This window comes from Sceloporus occidentalis, unplaced genomic scaffold (assembly GCF_023333645.1).
Source record: "Sceloporus occidentalis isolate IW3139 unplaced genomic scaffold, rSceOcc1.0.p SCAF_4, whole genome shotgun sequence".
Classification (NCBI taxonomy): Eukaryota; Metazoa; Chordata; class Lepidosauria; order Squamata; family Phrynosomatidae; genus Sceloporus; species Sceloporus occidentalis.
Genome location: NW_028316984.1, coordinates 140823842 through 140851749, shown reverse-complemented (window position 1 = coordinate 140851749; position 27908 = coordinate 140823842). Strand labels below are relative to the sequence as shown.

At 38.9% G+C, this 27908-nt stretch overlaps 1 protein-coding gene and 1 pseudogene across 2 annotated transcripts in view; one reads left to right on the top strand and one right to left on the bottom strand.

The window, feature by feature from the left end:
* The window catches only part of PCNX1 (pecanex 1), a 147594-nt gene that overhangs the window by 19613 nt on the left and 100073 nt on the right, over positions 1 to 27908 (bottom strand). For both annotated transcript variants that reach the window (XM_089521797.1, XM_089521798.1), the window contains 18 exons: positions 27749 to 27902; positions 25816 to 25848; positions 25090 to 25261; positions 23516 to 23626; positions 21847 to 21938; positions 19526 to 19635; positions 15822 to 15927; positions 15505 to 15597; positions 13854 to 14004; positions 13422 to 13563; positions 12166 to 12343; positions 11132 to 11240; positions 8772 to 8901; positions 3934 to 3992; positions 3206 to 3421; positions 1909 to 2162; positions 1085 to 1315; positions 237 to 337 (listed from right to left, as the gene is read on the bottom strand). In XM_089521797.1, the coding sequence (XP_089377923.1) occupies positions 237 to 337; positions 1085 to 1315; positions 1909 to 2162; positions 3206 to 3421; positions 3934 to 3992; positions 8772 to 8901; positions 11132 to 11240; positions 12166 to 12343; positions 13422 to 13563; positions 13854 to 14004; positions 15505 to 15597; positions 15822 to 15927; positions 19526 to 19635; positions 21847 to 21938; positions 23516 to 23626; positions 25090 to 25261; positions 25816 to 25848; positions 27749 to 27902 (2442 nt within the window). The remainder of the gene's footprint in view (positions 1 to 236; positions 338 to 1084; positions 1316 to 1908; positions 2163 to 3205; positions 3422 to 3933; positions 3993 to 8771; positions 8902 to 11131; positions 11241 to 12165; positions 12344 to 13421; positions 13564 to 13853; positions 14005 to 15504; positions 15598 to 15821; positions 15928 to 19525; positions 19636 to 21846; positions 21939 to 23515; positions 23627 to 25089; positions 25262 to 25815; positions 25849 to 27748; positions 27903 to 27908) is intronic.
* Positions 10465 to 10739, top strand: LOC149314733 (mitotic-spindle organizing protein 1 pseudogene; annotated as a pseudogene).

Below are 27908 nucleotides of genomic sequence, written 5' to 3'. Positions count from 1 at the left end.
GGAAGCTAGGCTCATCATTTCCCTTCAACACTAAGCAAATTAATCATTTTCTTTACAACTTTCATATGCATGGAAATAATCAGCTGTTCAGATCTTCAGCTTGCTCCACACAAGCAGTTCGGGATATACATTTGCATACTAAAATCTTAAAGCAGGGAATAGGAAGACTTATGAAATGACATGATTCAAATGGCTTGATCTTTCTGTTCTTTCCAGTTCTGAAATAAGCACATTACCTAGCCATATGATGTGAAGCAGTTCCCAAAGCTCTCCGACCAAGAACACAGAGTCCATAGCAAAGAGTGACTAGGGAAGAATCTTTATCTGTGTTTAGAGGCTTCAAGTAGAGAAGAAAGTAAAAAAGATTGGATAAAACAAACAGGAAGTTACTACTGAAGGAAGAATTACATTTAGGTTTTACATATATCACAACCAGCAGCAAAAACATACAGCTGGCCCTCCTTATACACAGATTTTTTTATACACAGATTCAAGCATCCATGGCTTGAAAATATTTTAAAAAAGTATAAATATCAAATATCAAACCTTGATTTTTCTATATAAGGGACACCATTTTGCTATGCCAATGTATTTAATGGGACTTGAGCATACACAGATCTTGTTATTCACTGAGGTTCCTGGAAACAAACCCCAGCAGTTAACAAGGGTCCACTGTATTTTCATGACCAATTTCCCAACCCCTTAAGGGAAAAAAAAATCTGTTCTTCAGAGAGGGAGGCTCTAGTTTGGGAGTGCACATCTTCACTTTATGAAGACGCCCTCTGGTTTGTTTTTATTATGATAACAGATATGTTATTTTACTGTACTATTTTATTTCACTCTAATGTATTACATATATTATAGTCTTTCAATGCTACTTGTACTCCACATGGTATCCTATAGGATGAAGGATGGTCAAAAATTATTTCAAATTAATTAATAAATGAGGAAAGAAAAGTTTGGCTTAATACAAAATCTTGTGCTTGTAGCTTTTAAAAAGCACTATTTGCCAGGACTGAAATGTTACTGGACTAGTAAGCCATCATATCTTCCCAGGAGCCTTGAATAATTAAAAAGTGCTTGCCTTTTCTCTCCGAGAGCAGCAATATTCTATCCAGTTGAGGTAAATGACACAAAAACTCTCTCTGGATATTCCTGCTAGCCGGTGGTCATAATCCTCATCAATATTAGGATTAAATGTAGGGTCCACATCAACATAATTTTGGTCTGCACACTGCTGCAGCCCTTCCTGCATTGTTTCATTTGATAACCATTCTTCTAGCTTTGGGGAGGATGTTACATAATAGATGATACCCTGCGAACACAAAAGGTTAAAGGCATTAACAGATGGATGTCTAACCACAGCTCTTTGTGGTGATTTTATATGTCCCTGAAACACAAAGGGAGAAGGAGCAAGGACATACTGTGAAACTGCTAAACCCATTTAATTAGTTTACCTATCATTTCCTGATTAGAACAAGGAGGGAAAGAGAATGAAAATGTCCTTTTCAGAAACTTGACACAAATGACATTTTGAAGACATTTAAAAGAGCAGAGCTGCAAGATATTTGGGGTTTTTTTTTTACATTTGACTTTTGCAAGGTGCAGTTGGTGCTCAGACTGATGTTCTTCAAGTAATGTCCCTTTATGCTCACAAATTCATTTTAAGCCAGTTTTCCCCCCAGTTGTTGTTCCACTCCTCTCTGTTTGAAACTAACTAGAACAGTAGGTATGACTAAAACACAGCACAGATGTCAGAAAATGTAGGGAAACTACATTGTTACATATTTGTAAAGAGCAGCCAATTTTGCTTGGGTAACAGATTATTAGTTTTTTCCACATTCCTCCACAAATCTGAAAGATGACTCTTCACTCACAAGAAAATATGTGTTAGGTCTGGAACTATACCTTGACATAGTAAGTAGTGAGTATTTTTCTCAGGTCAAATACTTGAAGCATGGAAGCAGCACTATTGTCCGTGATACTGTAGCCCTCCAAAACATACTTTGTGACCAGAACTTCCCAGGCCAGCCAACGTTGGCCAAAAGCAGCATTGAAAGACAGCATGTGAGGGATATGACCAGGTTCACAGCAACAAAACCCTTCATCTTCCTCTACACCCTCAGTGATAGCTTCTACTTCTCGTTGCTGACAATAAGTTCCTGAATTGAAAGAGGGGAACACTTGTACATCACATTAACAACTACAACATAAAGTAGACAAGTAATTAACATTTCTGTACACACTAAAGTGAAAAGAATGACAACTAAGGTATCCCCTTGAGTTCATGAGTGAGTAAAGTTGGAGACTTCTGACTCACATCTTAGATTTTTAATCTATGATGCCAGTCTAGTAGAAGAGATGCTAGAAATTACTTGAATAAGACGCAATCACCCCAAAATAACAACAGGCTACTTGTTCAAATGGTTTTTTAAAAACATAAGAGTGTTTTTAGCTATACAATCTTTTAAACTGTACTCAGAAGAGGAAGCCTGTTCAAATCCAATGTTTTTATTCAAATTGAAATAGTATTTTCTGAGATTTAAGATGCATATAGCATGATTAGAGCTAAGATTAATCAACTAGCTTTTAAGATTTCTGAAATATAAGGCAAATTAAAGCCCTAAATGGCTTGGGTCCAAGCTATCTCAGAGACCGTCTCTTCCCATACAATCCTCCCCGCGCTCTCTGGTCCTCTGGGAGGAACTTGTTGCAGCCTCAAAAATCGAGGCTTGTGGCGACCTCCCGGAGGGCTTTCTCTGTTGTCGCCCCCAGGCTCTGGAACGACCTGCCGGACGAGATCCGTCAATTAACATCTTTGGACAGCTTCAAAAAGGCTCTCAAGGCGGATCTCTTCAGGCAGGCCTTCCCAGACTGAAATATCCCGGCCTAAGGATCTCCCCCCTCCTCAGTAATGTCTCCAAAGCCCCCTTTTCTTTTCTTTAGAACTGAAGTTGCGGTGGTTTGTTGATTGGTATTATTTTGTTTAATTTATTGTTATTTTAACTAGTTATTGTGGTTTTAAATTAGATATGTTGTTTAATAACTTTTTAAGGGGGGAGGGAAATATATTGTTTTTATGCTGTATGTTATTTTAATGTTGTAAACCACCCGGATTGTTTCGCCACAGGGCGGTATATAAATAAAAATTAATTAAAAAAAAATTAAGGGAGATTCATGGAAAGTTCATCCAGGTATTTCTTACCTCTAAATTCAAGCCCTCTAAGCTGGAAGGTAACCAAACCATTGCCTATCTCTATAATGTGTACTAGTGCATTGAGGTAGTCAGAAGCAAGAATAAAGCAGTCTCCAGTACTGTAGTTCCCCCATCTTCCAAGAAGCAGATCGCCACACAGGCTGTGCTGAAGGGACCGAGACAGATGTTCATAAAAGATGGAATTCAAGTTATTGTCATCTGAACCTGCATGGAAATAATCCATATGTCATTAATCCCAAACCAAGAATGTAAATTCAAACCTACAGTTCTTCTGAAAGAGTCATCCTAAGCATAAAATAAGACTTGGCCTGACAATCAGTCTTATTTCTAAGTCAGTTTCTTCCTCCAATGAAATGAGAGGGAAACACCCAATTAATACTAATCCAGATATTACAAATTAACATACTTCCCATAGGCTAAATTCCTAGTACACATCAGTGTTACTTATACATAAATACTCATACAAATGTATATAAGTAGATCTTTTAATTTCCTTATGAAAACCAAATACAGGAGGGATTGCTTTTTACAAAATGTAATTATTAAACCGTACAAATTAATTTTTTACAAAATCTAATTACCATTCATAATCTGTAAATTGTACTTATAATTACACTTAAAATTACTTATAATTACTGAGAGGAATATGAAATCAAGTAAGTGTCATTACATATATCACCCAACAGGATCTTTTCTCTGATTTTAAGAATAGTTACCTGGATTCCTATCAAGCTGAGAAGCCAGTCTTGTGTTTGAGTGGTCCACTCGCTTTGTGCTAGAGAAAATTACAGAACACGAAGAGATATATCATTTCTTGAGCAGCCTTGAAATGATGGCTACAGGGTGGTTAGCCCCTCTCTGCTCCACTTGCCCTTTTGCATCCCATTCTATGTGCCATGTATGTGCACGTTGCCTTTATCAAAAACTGGAGTGGGGGGTAGGGAATCTATACAAAAACTAGAGACCCTGTTGCATATTCCCAATTGGCCACTATTACAGCCCTTAATGCTTTGTTTCCCGTATATACTCATGTATAAATAAAAAAATTTATGCCAAATAATTAACCCAAAACACCTGGGATGACTTATACACGGGTCAATACGGTAATACAGTGGGGATCTGTTCCAGATTCCCTCCCCCCCCCCCCCCCCCATATACCAAAAACAGTAGGACTTTAAGTTCGGTTGTGCCTAACGGCCAGGCGGGGACTCAAAGTGTCTCACAATTTAAAAGAGTGATACAGTGGACCCTTGTTATACACTGGGGTGTGGTTCCAAGATCCCCCGTGTATAACAAAATCCATGTATGCTCAAGTCCCATTAAATATAATGACATAGCAAAATGGTGTCCCTTATAAAAAATGGAAAATCAAGGTTTGATATTTGAAATTTATACTTTTTTGGAACATTTTCAAACCATGTATGCTTGAATCCATGTATAAGAAAGGCCAACTGTACAAATAAAATATGAGGGCTTGAAGGAATTGGAGGGGGGATAAGTAAAATAGACTCAAAATAGGCAAGTGAGGTCACCCCAAAAAGTCCTCCTTTGTTCCTGGGCTCCACATGTGAACTCTGGGCCCCCCAAATGTCTTCCGGAGTGCGCATTTTCCTCATCTCTTCTGCAGGGTTTCCCTAGGAGCCTGGGGGTAGCTGCTTTGCTTCTTGGGCAAGAGGATGCTGCAAAGTAGCTTGCATTTTTCAGGACAGGGTTTCTTCTTTCCCGTTGAAATTGTACAGGTGTTTATTGATTTCAAAGGCTTTCCTGTGCATTCTGACCTGATAGTTGTTGGCATGGTCCAGAATTTCAGTGTTTTCGAACAGCATTTTATGCCCAGAATGGTTTATAATACATTCTGTTACTTGTCCAGGAAAGCAGCCAAATGGCTGATAAGCCAGCTAGTTCTTAAACGAACAAACTCTCAGATAGCAGAGTCAGTGCAAGCAACACAGTCTTGGAGATTCAAAGTAGTATCAGCAGAAGGATTACCAAAGAGTTGTCAGACGTTTCGAGAGTCAAGGTATCAGATAGGCAGGTCGATAAGGCAGTCCAAGGTCAAGGTTTCCAGATAATCAAGATAGTCAGCAATCTAGGAAACAAGGATTTGTTCCAAGAAGCCACAGGAGCCAGAGATAGAGTCTTTCCTACAGAAAAGTCAGATAACCACTGGTGAAGAGGCACACATGCTCCAGCTGCCTGAATAGGTAAGCAGCAATCCTTCAAGTGTGTCTGATTACAAATGTGCTTCTGATAAAGCCTCTATGATCTTCGAAGGCCCTCTCTTTCAGCTCGACGCTCCCTGAAGTTAGGCACACTTCCCAGATCCTCCTCTGTGTCCACAGCCTCGGCCCCAGGCAGACTTGGCTGCTGAACCTCTTGAGGGGCCACAGAGTCTGCTCCATCAGAGCTAGGACCTGCCTCAGGCTTCCCAATTACAGGTTCACGTCCCAGGGCCTCTGGCTCATCCTCTGAGTCCTCCGAGCTGTCTGCCAGGCTGGGCATGACACTACTGCTGATTTTTCTGGCTGATACAGTCTGCAGTCTCGCTTGTGTTCCTTGATTCGTGTTTGGACACTGTGTTTGGTAGTCCCTATGTAGACTTGTGCACAGCTGAATGGTATTTGGTAAACTCCTGCAGCCATGAGAGGGTCTCTTCTGTCCTTTGCTGATCGCAGTATTTGCTGGATTTTTTTTTTTGGGGGGGGGGTTAGTTTGTAGATTGTCTGGGGGGTTCTGTTTCCTTGCCATTTTCCCTATTCTGTCTCTGACTCTGATGTATGTTAAAATTACCTTCCCTTTGGTTGGTTGATTGTCTTCACTCCTATTAGTTTTTCTGGGTCTGGCAGCCCTCCTGATATTTGAGTTGGAGTAACCATTAGCCTGGGCTGCCCACCTGCCCACCCATCGAAGCCCCAAGGCTGCTGGAAGGTGAACGACACAACATGTAGCCCTAGTAATGCAGGCTGCTTCTTCCACGCCCTCTAGGTCTAAGTGCCACGTAGTTCACCTCCGAACAGCCTGGGGGCTTCAGCAGGTGAGCAGCCCTGTCTCTTTCAGCTGGACAAGGCAAAGGGGAGGCCAGGAAGGGTTCTGTCTCACTCACGTGGGGCTGGAGGGAGACAAGGCTGGCTGGCCGCCAAAGCCCCGACACCACTTAGAGGTGAATGATGTGGCGGAAGTGGAGAGGCTGTACACCTCTGTTGCATGCTCACTGGTGCCCAGCTGAGATTGCAGCCCAGCCTGAAAAAAAGGTCTAGACCCCCTCCCAGCCTCATGTAAACTCAGGTCTCAGGAGGGTTCCACCCGGGGGGGGGGGTCTACTTTGCAGTGTCTTCTCACCCAGGAAGTGAAGCAGCCAGCTCCAGGCTCCGAGAGAAGCCCTGCTATAGAGATGAGGAAAAAGCCACAGCATGGCAGTGGTGGTGTGCTCTGGAGGACTTTTGGGGGGTCCAGGAGCAATAGGCACAGAGCTCACACGTGGAGCCCAACACTTTGCAAGAGCACTCTGCTTGCCTGTTGTGAGTCTATTTTACTTATTCCCCCTCCCAATTCCTTCAAGCCCCCATATTTTATTTGTATCAGTCTTTTAAACTGTGAGCCACTGTGAGCCTGTTGTCCCGAATGGTGGCACGGCCACCATATTTTACCCTCAACCTATCCACAGGTCGTAGCAAAATTTATACATGAGATTGACTTTTAGTCGAGCGTATACGGTACTTTCTGGTGGGCCTATTCAGATTATTTTTGAAGTCTGAATGTTAAAGTATGTATTGACTGTTTTTAATATGCATTGATTTTATATGCTCTTTTAACTCGTGGTATGTGTTGATATGTGTCTAATTTGTTGTTCACTGTCTTGATCCACAGGAAGAGGCAGGTAACAACAATTTACTGTTGTTGTTGTTTACAAAGAAGCAGTGCATATTGCTCTGTTGCTCCTACAAGACACATGCAGCACTGCTGGCCCCAGTACTTCATTTTTCTATTTCTCCTCCCAAAGGAATGCTGCCAAAGACCCCAGTTATAAGCACTCCAGTGTGGTTTTTCTAGGCATGGAAACACAGATCAAGCACAGTGACTATTGCAGGCCTCAGCATTCTCTCTTTCTGAGCAGGCAGACACAAGTGAGCATACCTGGTCCCTACATCTCTTCTGACTGAGTACTGCTGCTCTAAGTTGTGCTGCTGGTATTTATCTACACATAAGCACACTGCTGTGGAGTTTTCACATATTCATATCAATAAATTGCTAGTTTTACTGAAAGGAAAGGGAAGTTGTCTTTACTTGCCTGCACAAATGCACATCTATTTTCACCTTTCACACACACGCAGACAGATGGCCACACATGTGATAAAGCACATTTCTGTGGATTTCCACAGATATGCCAGTAAAAAGTGCACAACATTTTTACCCCAAACTCCTGTGAAGTGTGGCAGGATCATATTCTAGCTGATTGGAATGAGGAGTGTTTTAGTCGTGTAGACCAGCCCTAAGTGTTCTTTGGATCTTGAGTGAGGTTTATATGCTTCTCAGAACAGGTATCTCAGCAGTGAAACTGCTGGATGTAGTCAGAAATTTCCAGTTAGCAATCTTTCTCCCTCCCAATAATTTCAAATGACAATAGTACTCTCATGAAAAGGCCACATAATCAGGAAAACCAAAGTTATAAGCCTAAATCCAATTCTCGGTCCCAAATAATTGAGACCCATTGAAACAATTTGACCATTTTACATCAAGGTTCAATTTTCATTGATTCAATAGATCTATTCTAGCTGGAACTAATAACTCGATTTAGGTTATAATTGCCATGAAAATCCATTTTAATGATTAATAATAATGTGAATAATAATAAGGTACAATAATAATGAGGTGAAATGTTGTTAAATTATAGGAGAATCAATGATAATCAGAGTCCACCAATGTTTTTAAACTTTTCAGGCTATCTAGAAAAATATTGATTGTCCTAATTTTTGCACTCTGAAATTTAAGTAATAACTTAAACGTTACAGATAATGTAACTTTAAAATACTCCCATTGGATTTCAAGTGAAATTATTTTTCATTACATGACTGCATAAGAGGTTCATTCAAGCATCTTAGAGTCAAGCCAGGTTATTCGTGATTTTGTACTGTTCATGAAGTGAGAGATTCTGGTAGTTGACTGAAGTATTTTCACCATTTTTGCTAATGGTCAAATGAAATGAAACTAATAATCAGATGGAAGAAATGAATGGAAACTGTTGCTTGGGAATGAAAAACATTAATCCCATTACAAACAGTTAAATTGTTTGTCATATAAGAATTTGCCTTATTTCCTATACAACACGCTGTGCTATTCTGAATAATGTTTTTGAACATTTTTGAAAATGTTACAAATGTGCTGCTGTCAATATCAGTAAAAAGCATCAAAGTAATATAAATACAAAAAAAACTACTTTAAAAGCTTTGTAGGAATCATTCCAGTAATTGTATTCAGAAATGTTACAATTTGTAACATTAAAAAATGCATTCACTGCTACAAAGGGATTCCCCTTTATGTTTCCAATGTCACCTACTTGTAGTCTCTCTCCCAGAACTTGACAGGTCTGACGTAAGAAGTGATGAATATTGCACTTCCCAGAAATGGATTTAAGGGGGTAGAGAAAAATGCAGAGACAATTGCTTGAACAAAAAGCATTGCAGAATCTATATGGTGATAGAGTTAAGGATAAACAACTATATATGGCCATCAGGGCAGGACAACACAGAATAATAATAGAATCATAACAGCACAATAATAATAGAATTTAAGAGTTCTATTATAACCAAGACTCCACAGCACCACAGCTATTGCATATAGGACAAGAATATCTTCCTACTATACTTTGAAGCACAGTAACTTAGAATATTTATTGTGGTCTGTAATGAAAGCTGACAGGAAAGAAACATTTCATTGAAAATATCATGCTGGGGGAAATTTATACTAATACCACAGACTGACAAAAAGACAAGTAAATGGGTCCTGGAACAAATGAAGCCTGAACTCTCACTAGAAGCCAAAACTAGACTGAGCACTTTCTCATTATAATATATAGCTATCCTGACCCATGCAGTATAAGCTGGAAAGTGTAGGAAGCCAACTGGAAGCTCATTTGAAATATGGTGCTCAAGAAGAGAGTTCTATGGTTTGCCAAAAAGACAAATAAACAGGTCGAAGAGCAAGTGAACACTGAACTCTCCCTAGAGGTCAAAATGACTAAACTGAGGCTACCATGCTTTGAACGTATCATGAGATGACAAAAATCACTGAAAAAATGATAATGCTTGGGAAAGTGGAAAGGAGAAGCCAAAGAGGAAATCCCTATTACAGATGAATTGATTCAATAAAGGAAGCCATAACCTGCCTGGCTGTTTTACAGAAGCTCATGGAGATCTCTCATTTGTAGGATCACTGTAAGTCGAAGATGGTAAAGGTAAAGGTTCTCCCTTGACAAGATTGTCTAGCTGTGTCTGACTGTAGGGGGTAGTGCTCATCTCAGTTACTAAGCCAAAGAGCCAGCAATGTCAAAGACAACTCTGTAATCACATGGCCATCATGACTGCACAGAACTTTGTTACTTTTCCACCAAAGTGGTACCTATTTATCTACTTGCACTTTTACATGCTTTCGAACTGCTAGGTTGGCAGACCTGATAGTAAACAACAATTTGCAGCAGACATACCATATACTACATGCTACATACATATGTATAATTACATAGCACTCTTGTTGACATCACACAATGCTTTACAGATGAAAATGAACTGAGGAAATGAGTGATTTGTCTTTTCTCCTAGTAATACTCTTTTCTAAACATCCAACAAACACAAATGTCCTCTGAATCAAAGATTAAAGACCCATCACTTTGTCACAACACCAAACACAAAAAATGATAATCATTTCCCTATTCACTTATTGTGATATTATTTACTGTAATTAAGATATCGGAATGTTTTTTTCTCCTATGATTACATACAGCTAGGTTTCATACATCTGAACTTTCAAAAGGACATCGGGTCCCAATGGCAAACCTGCTCCTGCCTAGTTCAGATCCCTCCCACGTGCAGCTGCAGGGAGCGCGCCATGATCCCAACCCCGGAACAACTACACTGCAGACATGGGGACGTCACTTCCAGGATTCTGCTTCTGGGTCAGAGGGCACTGCCACTAGTGAAGCCCGCGGTTGCCCTGTTGAATTAGAGCATTGCTTTCCCCACTGCCTTGTTTGTTCCCTGATGACGAGCCCTGCAACCAATTTAAATGCTGTGAGAGAGACTATGGATGTTCTTCTTGAAATATCAAGAATACCAAACACCAGACTAGATATGGAGAGCCTTTCTATTTGTGTACAACTTTATGAACAAGGAATAAACCCAGAGGCATTATTTGCTGTAATTAAGGAACTATGCGAGGCTACGGAAACCTTGAAGGCAAATCAAAATATGAGAAGCTGACTCTGTGGGAGCTTTACATTGAGATGAAAGTTCACATAGGAACCTATCAAATGAACTGAAGACTGTCTCTTGTTTAGGACTATAGAACACAATCACTGCTTATGCTGGTTTCTGTGCACTTCTAAAATCTTTACTGAAAAAGAAGAAAAACCATCATAATATAATAAAAGAATGTTAAAATGTTTGCTAGCAGATAAATTCTCAAGCTGTCTTGTTTTTATTGCATATAATGCATTTTGAAATTTATAATTATGCATTCAACAAATCTTAATCATATTGGCAATCTTTCAGTAATTTCATATACCTTATAGACCGAAAGTGTGCTGAGTCATAACCCCTTAAAAGATTCTGTCTTCATATTGAAAAAAAATCCTTTTCAATGAAGGATTTAGGTGAAGACAAACATATTTTTTAAAAATGTAAAAAACTTTCAAAAGGATACGAGGCACTGCAAAAGGCTGGGCGAAAGCATGGAAAGCAGATCCCCAGGTGATTTGCCAAGGAGCAATGTAAGTGTACACAAATCTCAACTTGTAAAAAAGCTCCCAAAGCTGGAAGGAAAATATAAGAAAATATACATATTTAATCATCACTGGCAATACAGGAGCAATGGCAGATCTTGTAAAATTGAGAAACACATATGATGATTTCAACTTCAAAGAGAAAACAATGAATGGCATCTTACAGACTAAGAAATAGTAGTTTCACATACACTACAAAATTCCTTGAACAACCTATGCAGTCTCACTAAAATAAATGAGCAGATAGATAGATAGATAGATAGATAGATAGATAGATAGATAGACAGACAGACAGACAGACAGTGTTTAATTTTGGACTTTAAAAAAAGTTTGTAAAAATTTATATACAGTATAACATAAGAGAATGCCTGATTCAGTTATGTAGACTATAATGCATATCTGATTCCACAATGATATCCTGAGAGTTACAGTCAAAAATGTAACTTTCCTAAACTGATTGGAATGGCACACTTTCCTTTAAGAGCTTCATGTTCCGTAGAAGTGGTGCACCAATGCCAGCAGAATACCTGGCACACACACACACTCTTGAAGAGATGCAGCAATGTTACTCTTTACAACAAAGGCCTGTCTCTTAAGGCTTCATATTTTGTGGTAATAGGTGAAGACTGTGAGAGGCAATCTCAGTCAAGAGGAATAAAAAGCCAAAGTTGAACTTTGGGCATGGCTGAAACACACATAGTGTTCCTCCAAATGCTGCATCATCTGACATGTTGTCTTGCCTTATCACTTGCCCTCCTCTACCCTGTGGTCTCTTGCTACCAGCCCAAACTCAACAAAAGTGAGGATTCTCTTAGGATATCTTTCTAAGACTGAGGAACATATAACCACATCAGTTGAAATGTTTACTTTGCACCCAAGAATACTAGAGTCATTGCCATAATATTTGAATGGTATGGAATACAGAGTTTCAGCCATTGCTTGTTTGTGACATTACCTTGCTAAAGAGTATGGACATGAAGAACAAGTCTAGCAGCATTGTCTCCGAGAAATGTTTGTAGTCAAATGTAAAGAAAAGCACTGTGAAAATGACAGTAACATACTGGTAGGTTGGGTTGCTGAAAGAGGAGCGCAACAGCTTCATGCCAGCTATAGTAATCATTAAAGCACCAATTCTGCAATGAAAAAGATATTTCAAGCATTGTAAACATCTGTTGGTTCAATAACTTGAATCTTTTTACTCATCATTAACACTTTGTATTCTGTCCATTCTTAAATATAAATAGTTAAAGTGGTTACTACATTTTTCACTTTGCTTTGATATACATTCATTGTTCCAATTAAAATGTTAGAAAGCTGCAGCCAAAGAACTACTGGTAGCTAGCCAGTCCATATCAATATATGAAATTTAGCTGTGTCTACTCTCATTAGACTTTACTTTTCTTGCTTCGCTTGTTTACATGCTTCCTCTCATTCACCCAAGCCTTCTATCTTCACATAGTTTATTGATTATTCTACATGTCACAGCCAATTTATATCTAGGTTTCCAGCTCCTCAGATTTCCTCTCTCCCAGGATCTGTTTATAATCTCAGCCCAACCAAAAACTTCACTTCTAAGGTCTGTGGGAGGTTTTGAACCTAGCCATAATGAACATGTTTCCTTCCTTGAAAAAAGCCAGGCTGCATACTTTCTGACAGATTTGCTTCCTGGGCACGTTGCTTGAATATTCTGTGCTATCCCACTAGCTCTGCCAGTGTCAACGGTTTCCTAGCCATGGGCACATTTTATTTTTTTTACTTGGCCCTGTCTCAAGATGGTTTATAAGATTCACATTTTTCCATTCTAACTTAACAATAACCCTGTAAATTAACTTTAGACAAGAGACTGTTTCTGACCAAAAGTCACTAGAACAACCACCACCACCAGGCTGGATTATACCAAAGCCCTATATAGTACAGCATTATGCTTACTCCAGTAACCAATCAAATGACTATAGGAAGCCCACAAGCAAGACACGAATAGGATCAGGAGGAGCTATATAAAACCAAGAGAGAAAAAGTTCTAAGAGACCAGACAAGCAGCAGAGATCACATTTTTGCACACAAATATTTACATCCATCCATTCATCATGTGTGAATCCATGCATATGTGTGTGTATGCAATTAATGAAGAAAAGTTACTGGACAGCACTGTTTTACACACACACACACACACACACACACACACACGTATTCATGCTCTTTTCTACTCACTCTGTATCCAGTCTTTTTGGACTAGCAATAGCCTTTGCACTACTGCTGAGCTCATTGAGGACTATCAAAGGGTAGATAATATTCTTCTCCACAAAAAGAAGCCAAATATGAAGTTTCTCAAACCACATCACATGTGCTGCATCTAAGAAGAGTTAAGAGAGTACATTATGGAATCAAATAGTTCAGGAGTCTGGAAAGAGAAACAGCAAAGAAATCAAACTGTTGGCTCTGAGCTCACCTCCCCATCCCTTTAACAGAGCAGTCAACTATGTTGTGTTGCTACAAAGGTAAAACTTTTCCTGCAAGGAAAAGATTTCTATGGCAAAAAATGAACAGATGCAGTTCATTATCATACAAGTAATATTTTGTGTGAGGCAATCCCTTAAAATTGCTATAAGCCAAGAGTTAAGAAACTGCAAACTGCAAACTTACTGCGAACTTCAAATTGATAGTATTCCTTGGTTTTCAACAATGGATGAGAAAAACAGTGCCAGGGGAGCTGCTTTCGGAGTTGAGGCAGAACATAATGGGTCATAAAACCAACCGATCCCACCAATGCATAAAGAACATAGCTCAAGACAGGCTAATGGGTAAGCAAAAAGAAAAAAAAAGACAATATCAAAATCAGAAAAGCATTTCCCTTCACAGCTAGGCTCTCATTTCATGTGCAGAACAGGAGTGCTGACTAAAAGGGGTCTTCTCCACAGGTTCTCCCTCCCTTGTTGGCCAAGTGTCCACAGCTGATCCCAGTTGGTGTTAGTGATTTTTGTTACTGTGGGGGGGGGGGGGGGATAAGGATGTCATTTGCAACAGGTATTTGAAAGATATCTATCTCCTTGTGCAAGGATAATATAAGAATCACTGCCCTGCAGGCTTGACCTTGATTGATAGCCTGGTGAACTGCTGAACAGCTGATTGCTTTTAATTCTCTCCCCTCCCCCATTTGTTTTTCAATGGGACAAAGAATAAGACAAAGTAATTGAGATTTTTGTCTTTCTGGTAATATCCTAACTTTCCTCTTTGCTCATACAGTTAGATCTATCAATTTGGACTGAAGAAATATTAGCTAAGCCAATCATGGCATAAGCTATAAGAAACTCTTGGGGGAACAACAAGTAAGAACATGGAGATATAACCATTCTTTAACCTCTTCTTGGTGTTCAATACTTTCTTCTTATTCCCTTACAGTTTCTGAAATCACTTAAAAGGAGATACAGTGAGTGAACACTACAGCAGTTACAGTGAGAAAGGAATGCGGAGCTTAGGAATGTTAACATCCTGCATCAAAAAATTATAGCACAATTCCCATATCCATGGGGATCTGTTCCAAGATTTACTGTATAAATGTGAAACTGTGGGTAATAGCGAACCCTACTGGAAGCAACATATAGAATCACACTGGAGGACCTAGAAGTCCCTAGAGATAACACCTCTCTAGGAATCACTAGGTCTTCCAGTGTGACTCCATGGTCAACTTTCAGTAGAAGCATATTACAGGCCTAGAAAATGGCTAGAGAGAACACATTTTTTCAGAGACGGATAAGTGAAACTATGGCTACCAGTTCCGTAGATAAAGGGGTTACAGTGTATAGCAGAAAATTATTGTTCTATGCAAAAGAACAGCAACAGTATAGAATAACTTTATATAACAATACAGAATAATTGTATATTATTAAGATACAGTATAATATTAATAACAATGTAGAATAACTTTATATTATTTTATACATTAAGAGCACGCACGGTACAATGGTTTGAATGTTGGACTAGGAAGAACAGAGTTGGTTCTCTACTCAGCTATGAAAACCCACTGGATGGTCTCAGGCAAATCACAATCTCTCAGGCTTAGAGAATCATAGAATCATAGAATAAGGCAATGGAAAACCTTCTCTGGAGAAATCTTGCCAAGAATGCTCAACAAAAGGGTATTAATAAGGCAGAGTTGATTTGAATACACATTAACAACACAATTCTATACAGTGGCACTGCAGTAATAGAGACCCCGAGACAATATTGTTCAAGATATACATACAAATGAAACTATGACGATTTTAAAAATTAATAGACAAACCAAACAAGTTACCTGCAGGACCGTGAATACTGTGCTAACATGAATTGCAAAGTAAAGCACACCGATGACGATGCAAACAACAAGATCAGATTGTAAACGTTCACTCTAGGGAAAATAAAAGGTATTAAAAATATGCCTGCATATCAAAGTGGTCCCTCCATCACTTCTAAGCAAGCAATTTTATAGTAAGACTGTGATTCCTCTGAATATTTCAGCTTAAAAATATTAATCAGACCCACACTGACCAAGCATTTAACTCTCCAATATTCATCACTCAGAAAACTGGTCTGTTTTTTTTTTTAATCAATCCAAGAATAAAGCTGGCTTACCACTGAATTTCTAAGTTTTTCAGGTAATGGATCTTTAACTTCAGCTAGAGGATCCTCTGGGTTTTTATCTTCTGATGTGGGAAAAAGTTTTGATTGCACTAAAGAGCTAAAAAAAAAAAAAGAAATATTTTCTTTGTGAAGACTGTTGTTTAAGTAGAATCCAAACAGCAGGTGATCCATTTTCTAAATTACCATCAGGGCAAATTTGCCCTTTATCCACTTTCATGAAATGAGCTTCCATATGATATCAAACAAACTATGTTAACCTATTCTTATTCTTCCAGTGACAACATTTTTATATTATAGATAAAGAAATGATGGTTTAAATCTAGTCAGTAGTCCTAAAGAAAATAGAATTTTTAAAAGCTGTTTAAGCTGGTGATGTGACTGACGGATTTCTTCCGGCAGGCCATTTCATAATCTGGGAATGGTTGCCAAAAAGGTCCTCTGGGTGGTGGCAGACAGTCTAGTTTTCATAGGTTGCAACAAATTCCTCCCAGAGGACCTGAGTGCATGGATTATACGGATGGAGGTGGTTCCATAGATAAGTTGGACCCAAACCATTTAGGGCTTTAAAGGTAATAACCAACACCTTGTACTGCGCCCAGAAACTAACAGGCAGCCAGTAAAGCAATCTCAAAATCAGTGTTATATGATCTCTTCTAGATTTACCCAAGACCGGCCTGGCTGCCATGTTCTGCACTAACTGGACTTTCCGAACTAAGCACAAGGGTAGCCCCATGTAGAGTGCATTACAGAAATTGAGATGAGAAGTTACCAACACGTGCGCCACAGTTTCTAGGTCCCTAACTTCCAGGAAAGGACGCAGCTAGCATATCAGCTGAAGCTGGTAACAGGTGCTCCTGACCATCACATTTACCTGATTTGTCATGTGGAGCGACGGGTCCAGGAGCACCCCCAGACTGCAAACACAGTCCTTTGAGGAGAGGAAGGCATATTTTTGTCAGTTATAGCCACAGAGGGATAAGATGTAATCCACCCTGTTCACTCCATGGCTATTTGTTTGCACTGCCTCTGCATCTCCAGATTCCTCAATAAGTAGGGATGTCTGACATTAGCCCAGTACAGATGGGACTATTGAGTGCCCTCGTCACGTACTAGGGCAGTGATGGCAAACGTTTTAGAGACTGAGTGCTCAAACTGGCCACACGGAGTACAGATGGACACCGCCACTGTTATGTGCAGGACGCCTAGTGTCCGCATGTTGCGGCACCATTATGACGTCGTGAGTGCGCCATTGGCACACTGCGGCGTTATAATTGCACCCCAAGAAGAACTCACTTTTTGCAGGTTCTTTTTGCTCCATGGGGAAGTCCCGTGGTCTGGAGGCTGCAGATTCCCTGCGGAGCAAAGCTAGGCGCCGACAGACCGCCTTTTTGGGCAATCTGTACTGGGCCATAGTTCACATCATGACTGCAGTTAAACAGCACAGAGTGTGATTTTATGACCACAATAGTAGGATAATACTTTATTAGTGTTCAGCAGTATCCATCTACCCATGAATTTAATAAAATTAATGATACTTGCAAATATGGACTGTACTGCACTATTAATGGGTATTGCCAGCTCACAATCAAGTATTCAGCTGATACATATATCTATAAATTATTAACAATGCTCAAATAAATGTATCTCAACACAATTCTTGTCATGATGTTGCTCAAATATTTAGCTTGCCATAATTTGGCATCAACTTGATGGCAATTAATAACAACAAATATTCAAATTCTTCAGGATTTCATTCTATGCTATGAACATGCTGAGATGGATGTGGTTAACAGTTTTGACTATATAGACTTTTTAGTCTTCCTCTTCTCTATAAATATTTCAGAAATTATTTTACACAGATAATGGATTCTGATTGTTCCTGGCACATCATGAGATTTGCATCCCCAGGTCTTCCTGCACAATCAAATGGAACCACCACTCAACAATTTTACTAGGCACAGGTCAAACAATCACTTCCTTCCAAAAAAATGGCCTTGCAGCATCACATGTCCTGATGTACAGAAGATATATTTCCAATTTCTATGTATGGTTGTGAAAGCTGGACAGTGAAGAAGACAGATAGGAAGAGAATCAAATCTTTTGAAATGTGGCGTTGGAGGAGAGTTCTGCAGATACCACGGACTGCCAAAAAGACAAATAAATGGCTGGGTCCAAGAATAAATCAAACCTGAACTATTCTTTGAAGTCAGGATGACTAAACCTGAGACTGTCATACTTTGGACATACTATGAGAAGACTTAACTCACTAGCAAAGGCAATAGGAAAAAAGGAAGACCTCATTACAGGTGGACAGACTCAATCAAGGAAGCCATGGCCATGAATCTGCACAACCTGAACAGGTTTGTTGGTAACAGGGTGACCTGGAGATCTCTCATTCTAGGATCACCATAATCTGGTATCAACATAATGGCAATTAATAACAAATATTCAAATTCTTCAAGATCTCATTCTATGCTATGAACATGCTAAGATGGAATTTTTCAAAAAAATAATCTCAACATAATAAAAAGCCACATAACCCAATCCAATGTATGGCCTGGAAGACCCACTGAATTCAGTGTACCTTGATTGGGGGAAAATCCACTACAACCATCCAGTTATTATAACAGTGCAGACAGGAAAGTTAGTAGGAAAATGTTGATGCATTTAGTTAATTGTTAATAAGCTTTAAAATGTAATTCAGTTCTATTTAGAGTGGAATGGAAGAAATTTATGATGAATTACTGTTTAAATCTGAAGTCAGATGCTTGCATTAAAAGCCTCACTAGAATGAAACTGAAGAATGTGATACAGTGGGCCCTCCCCTTATGTGGGGATCTGTTCAGGATCCCTCTGCGTAAGGGGAAATCAGCGTATGCTGGAGCCCCATTGGAAATAATGGGGCTTGCACCTGTGGCACATGGCAACACACATGCACCACGGGCACACGGCCCATCTTCTGGGGCACGCGAGAGGCTCTTCCAGTGTGGCTTTCAGCGTATGATGAAAGCCCCGTATGGCGTGCCCATGTTAAACGCGAGCACACTGTGTATGGTTTTCCTTCTCCTACTCACCATCTATGTTCTGAACTTTGAAGGGAAGGAAACATGAATTGTTGAACACTCTGTCATCCACCCCACCAAAAATTCCTTGTCTGGTCTTCTTGTTCTCCCACCCTTATAATTTCATCTCCTTTCCCTTCTGCTCCCTTAAGCCTGGCAGATTTTATAAAGCAATGTCTGGTTTCAGCAATATGGATTCTTTATTCATTTAGAAATGGGGTGTGACTGTTAACCTCAAAAACTTTATCAGTTTATCAGCAAGTGATTTCAGTCTTATGGCCTTAGCAATGCAATTTTCCAGCAGTTAGTACTAAGAATAAAAATAAAGTATTTGTACAAAAATGCAAGAAACCCAGGCTTTGGCTATTTTACATAAAGGAACCAGTTGGGAAATATGAAGTTTGTTAGCTTTTTATCACTGACTCTCAATTAATCAATTAATAATTAATCCTGGAATTAAGTTAAATCTTTAATTCAACTTGTGTTATTCACTTTGGTTAAAAGCTAAATTAGGTAAGTTGACCCTTTTCATTAGAAAATCGTTAACTCAATTTATAACAATTGATTTTAACCAAAGTAGTTAATTTCTATCACTGCTTTTTTAAAATATATGACAAAATGGATAATACTCACAAAAGAACAGAAGGGTCACTACTTTGTCTGCTCAGATGATATGATGTTGCCATTAACATACCACAGAACACTGAAAAGAGCACTGGAATATGTTGGCCATCCCAAGAATCCTGTGAACAGATATACACATGGCATTACCCAGATTATCATTAACCAGGGGAGGGGGGGGATGAAGTGGTTCTTAAAATTACAAAGTCAGTTATCATATGAAATAAAAAGCATTGGCATTTATCAATTCATGTGTCTATGATTAAAATACAAAGTTTTAGTTTCTATAATTAAAATACAAAGAAAGTACAAAGATAATATTTTTAGTTATTTCATATTGAACTCAAAAGAGCATAACCTCTCTTGAACTTGTTATAGGATTACTGCTCCAAGTTCCTGCAAGAGCTAATATATCAATAATCAGCCAGTAATGCTATCTGTTTCTCAGGTGTAATTGTTTGATTAGGGCCATTACTCTGACCCCTAATGACCATTGTATTTCACACTGCACAAAACTGTGAAGGCACTTATCTGCATCCTCTGTTCTTCGTCAAACAGGGCCTGCCATGCAATCCTAGAAATGAGGTACCATTATTTTATCACTAAGCATATTTGCTCTATCTGCTAGAAAATTAAGAGGCAGGCACATTTAGCATAGTAAACAGAATGGCCTTCTGTCTTTTCAAGTTTTTTGTACCTAAATTTTAATATGAGGAACAGGGAGTTAGGATGCTTTTTCCACCTGAAGGGGAAGTTTGATTGCAAATCTTACTTAGTTTTTTCATGCACACTTGTTGCTTGATAAATATAAAAGACTTTTTAAACTAATTTGAATTTATAAATATGTAATTGTATTTTTTTAAAAAAAAAACACACAAAAAGCTATGTACTAAATTGTGATGGCTCATCACTTTAAACAGTAAAGTGACAGTTACTGTACATAATAATCAAATGTCATTTCTCCATAAAATGCCTTTTTGGTATTTTTCCTTCTCACTCTGACTCCATTTGTCAGTTTATACTGCATCCCATACTCAATCAAGGGGAAGATGTAACATTTAGATAGAAAATTCTGCCTCACAAAGCCTCTGGAGGTGCAGTTTTCTACTTTGGGCCACATAATTTTTCTGGAACTTGAGCTCTGCACAATTTCCACAATTGCTGTAAAGTATATGGAGGCAGAGGAAACTACTGCATTTCACAGTCATTTAATTTAAACAAAAGGAAGATCAAGAATGACATGGAAACATTTTAAATGACTCTGGGAAATACAGTAAAGAATTTAAAGTTATAAAATTTTACTATTCAGCTACTACTGGTCTGTGTTGAGTGATAAGACAACTACGCTACTTCAAAACATGAGCACAATTAGAATTAGGGGAGAACATACATTTCTAGTTGGAACAAATCATCTTGTAAAATGAACACAGACTTTAATATACATTAGGTATATTAAGAAGAGCTTTGTTGGAACTAAGGGGCCATATGCACAGGCTAAAAAGGCCTGTGTTCTCCCTGCTGTGGCATCATCCTGTTTAGACTATGTGGGCCAACAGCTCAGGGCTAGGAACGGGTAGACTGGATGCCATTCTGGTGGATTTGGCCCAACCCTGGCCTAACCAGCCCTTAGCCTGGTTTTTAATAAAACAAACAGCTGTTTGCAACAGAAGGGGACGCCTGGCCATTGGGGTGAAGCCAGACACTCTATTTCCACCCTTACAGCCACAGAGGAAGTCTGCAAGTAGAACAGCAGCAGTGGCAGGGAACATCCACCTATCACTGGGCTGGACAAAGTGAGTTCCAGGGGCAAGAATGGGCTGGATCTGTGGACAGGACACAACGGGATTGGCCCCTTGTATCCTATCCATGCATTCAGCCACCAAAAGTCCATTTAATCCATCATCTTTCTTTCCTACTTTCCAGGAAGCCTACATCTGGAGCATGAAGGGAACAGACTGTCCCAACTGTTGCTCCCCAGCTACTTACATTCAGTAACATTATTCCTCTGAAACAAGAAGTTCCACAATGCCATCATAAGTATCAGCCACTGGCAGAAGAATATGACATCTATGCTAGAGGTCAACACCAAATCATGTAGTAGTGAATAAACCTGTTGTTTTAAGTGAAGAAATACTTTATTTTGTCTGTCAATTAATTTAACTGGAAGATTCTGTGCTGTAATATTAATTGAAAGGAAGAAAAATGTGTCTCTTCTCACCTTCTATATCAATGACTGTTAGGTAGTTACAATAATAATGGCATTTGAGAATTTTATGAAGTGACAAAAAGTAAAAGGAATTAGGCTAAATTTATTACACAGAACTATTACTTACCTTTAGGGCACCATAACACAATCCATACAATAATGCTACTGCCACAATACTACAGATAAAACTGTAAAGTGCTGCAAGCAGGCTTGTGGTAGCTAGAGAATAAGAAAATAAAGATTGTCACAAAAAGCCAGAAATGGAATACGAATTATTTATGTTGTAAGGATCAAACATTTATCTCTCCAAATTTTCTTTCACATATGCCTCTATTCAGTAAATTCTAACTGGAAGCTAATTTCCAGCACTAAAGTTTTCTAGCATATTTGTTCACTCTTAAAAAAAAAAGTTTTCCCCAGCTGAACCTGAATTAAGTTAAGCAGTTAACTAATAGCATTTCCAAACAAATCATAACTGAGTTGTTTATTTGCTTTGCAGGTTTTAAACATTCTCTTTTAACAAATAGTTTTTGCTTCAGTGTCTCCACATCTCAAATGGAAGCATATTGCTTGGGAAAATGCAGTAGTTTTCCTGATTTAACAGAACCTGTGAGGTTGGGTATGTATGTCTAGTAATTGATTGATTGATTTTATATCCAGACTTTCTTCCAGTATGGGCACGAAGGTGCTTAACATTGTGGTACCACTCTGAAATGTGAAGACATTCGTTATCAGTTCTCCATGCCCCCTTTCAATTAGCAAGTCTTCACATGGTGCTTTAATACTTTAGCTGAAATGGCTACTTGGGTGAAATTTTCTTTAATGATATAAGGCAGACATAATAACAAACTGTGGACTTTTACTATATGAACAAGCTCATCACAGGCTTCGGGTTCATGTATTATGTCCTCCCTTTCACAATACATTTCCCTTCCCCCACCAACTTGCACATGGCACCATTGGGGACAACGTGGGCTTGAGCATCCACGGCATTTGTGATCCAGAGGGAGGTCCGGAATGGATCACCGCAGATACCGAGGGCCGACTGTATACGGCTACAAAAACAGTGCCTGGATTAGGGCAATCCCAGAGTACAGAGATAGAGAAGTTGGCTGGGAACATGGCAAGGGGTAGGTGGGAAGCACTGGCTTATTGTTTTGGTGCAATGAGACCTCCTTTCCATCTTGGTTCAAGAGGAAATGCAGAGGGCTTGAGGGACGAAGGAGTAATTGGTATACCCATTTAGCTTTGATTGCAATATTATGTGTGACTTACAGATGTCCTTAGGTCTGCGCTCCTTTCTCATGGGAAATCCACCTAGTGTTCCAAAGATCATCATGATCTCTTAAAAACATGCTGGCTCCATATATGGAAATATGGAGATCCCAAATACAAAGTGGAATATGCAGGGGGTACTACTAGTGCAAATCCACAGTTTGCCTTTACATCTCAATGCAGCAAACCAGGGGGAGTGGAAATCATCTTATTAGAAAACAGCATGGAGTAACTGAAACAAATCCCTACCAAAAAGCATATTCAAATGGCACCCAAGTAAAATTTGGGATTATATCTAAATGGATTAACATTTTTTCCTACAAAATTTACTGCAGACATTGAAAGTATCCTGGACAGCAGGCAGTAGCCTTGAATGATGATTTGTAATACTTTCTGCAATTCTAAAATCAGCTACGCCATAATTAAAATTGTTGACTTGGATAAACCCTCAACTATTTTTTCCAAATAGTTCTGAAAGTTTTTTACCAATAAGTATCCATGAAATAAGAAAGTAAACTCACCATTTCCACCAAAAACATGAATATCTAACTGTTCACAAAGATACATCAAAAATGTGTTCACTTGAGGCAGAAGACCAATGAAGAACACTATAGGAAAACATAGTGTAAACACTACAGAGGACAAAATGATAGGAAAAAAATAGTAAGTACATACAACACTATTAGTGATTTTTCTACCAAAGCTATTGGAAAAAAATCTGTTCCTCCATTCACAGAAAATACTGTTATCAATACAACTTAAGATGCAAAGCTAAGTGTACGCTGTGAAGCATACCATTCATTTCAGACACCATTTCGCTATATAAAAATGTCAGCTTCAGAGAAACTACTGCAGCACATATTGTCCTCCTTTCCTCTTTACTTTACTCATATATGCCAAACAGGAGCATGTATGTGCCTGTGAGGACTTACAGCGTGCCTGCGCCATATGCGGGCATGCCATACGCGGCCTTGAGCATACGCCCCTCAAGCCGTGGGGCGCGCGCGAGGCGGAACGTCCCATTCAATTGAATGGGCGCGTGCGCCCGTTGCACCTCGCGCGCGCCTGCGTCGCCGCGCACAAGCCCCATTGTTTCCAATGGGGCTCGAGCATAGGCGGAATTCGCCTTACGCGGAGGGATCCGGAACGGATCCCCCGCGTAAGGCGAGGACGGACTGTATATGTAATCACACTGAGACAGTTACAATGAGCTCAGTTGGGAGAGAAAGAATTAGACAAGAGTTGTGAGACAGCAGCACCTGGAGAAACAATTATTCTGAGTATGTGTTGAAGACATTGAGAGATGACAACTAAAAAATGATTACTGAAGAGAGCCACTTGAGAGAAAATATATTTTGCTATAGGTTGTTTCAGTTATGCAGCCATTCAATACTTGTGGCCTACAGACAAAGTTGTCTGAAGAACAACAATTATGTGGACAACAGGCCATTCCTTTTGTGCATACTATATACTTGATGCCAATTACTAGGCAGGGTGAAAATGAGGAACAATTCTCTGCTCATGTATTGGTTATGTAATAATGTGATTTATCACAGGAAGACATTTTTATTTTCTCCTATTAATTCTCCTTCTATGGGTCTGCTAAATTTTCTACCTTGTAAAATATGCATATGCACCAGAGCATGACTGGATTTAAGAACTTTCCATGAGATACACCAGTCAAGAAGTATTAGTGAAGATGCTGAAATGTTATTTTTTAAAATAAATTTTAAGTATTTTTTTTCTTTAAAAATAACTAAGTAAGATGAGCAGGATATAAATAAAAGTTTTATTTATTATTTACTTAACTAAATGTCCCCTGGTGGTAGAAATAAAATAAAACAAAACAAACATTACTCAGTGGCAAATTAGTTTTATGTTACTAACATAGCCACCAGAGCTCCAGGGCTATTTACCTTCCAAAGCAATGCAATATAACACTGTTACTAGTAATGCATTATTTCCAAGCTTTGAAGTTATTCTCATTTTTAGAATACAAAATGAGGAACAATAATTTCTACACATTCTCTGTTTCTTCTGTGTTGAAAGGGGCAATTATAACTCACCTCTATCGGCCATATGGAAAGTCACTCACCTATAATCAAGTCCCTTGCTGAAAGCAGCAAAATTGGATTAGTGAAAGCCATTCCATAGAGCTGAAACCTTGCAGTGAAAGTGCTCTTGCTGCCATAGTCCAACAGCCAAATGAGACTGCAGCATATGCAGAAGTAAACAGGCCTGCTATAGGCTATGATTCGGTTATGACCCTAAAATACAAGTTTGGATTAAGTTACAAATCATACCTATTTTTTTCTTAAATAAATTTCTTAAGTAATTTTGGAAACTTTATTTTGCATGCCAAGTGTAAAACCATGTAAACTGAGATGCACTAGAGTAAGACATATACAACTTTCTAGACAGGGAAAAGTTCAATCTCACACCTCATTAAGTGAGCACACAGCATTATTTTAAATTCAGTATCCATTACACAGAATATACTCAATTCTGTTAAAGATTCAAGAAGCATTCATTTTCACTTTCAATACTTCAACTTATCTTTGATGCAGTTACTTAATTTTTTTTCTCCTTAACAGCAAGGGCGGAAAAGCAGAAATACTCAAAAACACTAGGCTTGCTGTGTGTGTATGTGCTTTCAAGTCGCCTGTCAACATGGTGATCCCATGCAATTTTCATAGGACTTTCTTGGGCAAGGAATACTCAGAGATGGATTTGCCAATTTCATTCTCTGAAATATATAGCCTACAGCATATGGTATTTGTTGGCTTGCTAGAATACTGAAATTTCATATGGAATAGCTTACATGTCGAGGTGATGAAGAATCTGGCTGGACGCTCTGAAAGACAGAAAGGGAAGATCAGATGTGGGCTTTGTCTGCACTCCAAAAAAAATGCAGTTTAACATCTCTTTAACTGCAGTAGCTCCATCCTATGGAATTTTGAGAATTGTAATTTGTTGTGCTACCAGAGCTTTCTGATAGAGATAGTTAAATGTCACACATAACTACAATTCCATAGCATTGAGCCATGGCAGTTAAAGTGGTGTCAACCTGGATCTGCAGTGCAGATGGAGGCTTAATATAATTCCAGTGGAAAACTCTTAGTGGGTGGGATTCAAAGGCTTTTCACACACAAATCAAGGACACACAGATTGTGCTTTCTGGTTTCAGCTTCTCACCCTACCAATAAAAGAAGTCAGAAAAGTAGCTGGCACTGCCAGTGCAATATAAAAAACTGACATGGAGACTGAATAGAACCCAATGCACTTAATTGGAGGAAGATGATGCTAATTTTCAAAAGGGTAACCACCATAATCACAGTAACTTATATCCACAAAAAGCAAAGAAAGCACATTGGTCCATGGGGGGGGGGATCCAAAATTTCTCTTCAGACTATAGTTTTCCTAAGCATAATCAAAATATCATACAAGCAAGCTTTTACATCACAATGAGCAAGTTCTCTAGATCTCCAAAATTGGTGTGAGTCCTACTCATACTACCACATCTGTACTTTGCTTAGAAACCAACCTAATGGACAGTTTTAGAAATCTCAAAGGCTATCAGTGATGGCGAACCTATGGCATGTGTGCCAGAGGTGGCACTCAGAGCCCTCTCTGTGGGCACATGTGCCATCACCCCAGCACAGAGTTTGCCAGAGTTTGTTACTAGAAAGCCAGAGGGACATGACACTTTGCAGTAAATAAGTGGGTTTTGGGTTGCAGTTTGGGCACTCGGCCTCTAAAAGGTTCACCATCACTGGGCTAGTTCATCATTTTGTAATATACTAATTGTTCTTAACCAGAGCTGGAAAAGTAATTACTTTTAAAAGTATTTTTTGTATTTGTTGCAAACCCACAGAAGAAAATCATTACAGTTAGCATTGTCCCCCTTCTGATATATACTTTTTAGTTATCACTTTTTTACTGTAAAAAAACCTATAGAATTGCTAAGGAACTGGCATAAAGCTTGAGAAACTGAGCTCTAACTGCCTAAGCACATTCTTTTAAAAAGATCTTTAAAAAATAACTAGAAAAGTTACTCATTAAATCCCTAGAGTAACATCATTCTCACTCACTACTTTTGATATGTAACTTCTATATACTCATACTACCCTCAAAACACATTATTACAGGTATCTACAATAGTGACAACTCCTTATGCAAAGCTCTGGTCCTAAAATCGATTTTGCCTGACAAAATCTAAATGGGGAATAAGAGATCACTTTGATGGCTAATGATCTTTTGTAATCTGTCAAGAAACTTTCTAGAGATTTAAAAACAAAATTCTCATGTGATATGATGCTCATTCAGTTCACACTGTATTGTGTTATGTCGGATAAGTCACTGTATCTCTAAATTAATCATTGTCCCCCAATGACATCTGAAGTAAGAGAAATCTGGTTTGTTAAACTATGGTCCAAAACACACTGAAGAAATAATCTAGTTTGAGACCACTTTAACTGCCATGGCTCAGTCATTGCTCTGGTGCCACAATAAATGGAATAAATGGAAATTGTCATTTATTGTGGCACCAGAGCTCTCTGACAGAGAAGGATAAATGTTGCACAAAACTACCGTTCCCAGAATTCCCTAGCACTAAGCCAGGGCAGTTAAAGCTGTCTCAAACTGGATTATTTCTGCAGTGTGTTTTGGACCTTTGTTTAGCGAAAACCAACCAGAGCCCAAACATTGATTGATATTTTAGCTTATTCTCAGAGCATAGCTTAAACAGAAGTTACCTTGAGCAAGGAATACTGGCAGCTAGCAATCACCAGACAAAATTGGAAGACCCAGATATCCTTGAAGAAGCCCTCTATAAGAAGTACAGAACCCAAGAAAGCCACTTGGATAGCTAGGATGATAGCTAATACATTTTCCAGGATTTCACGATTCCTATAA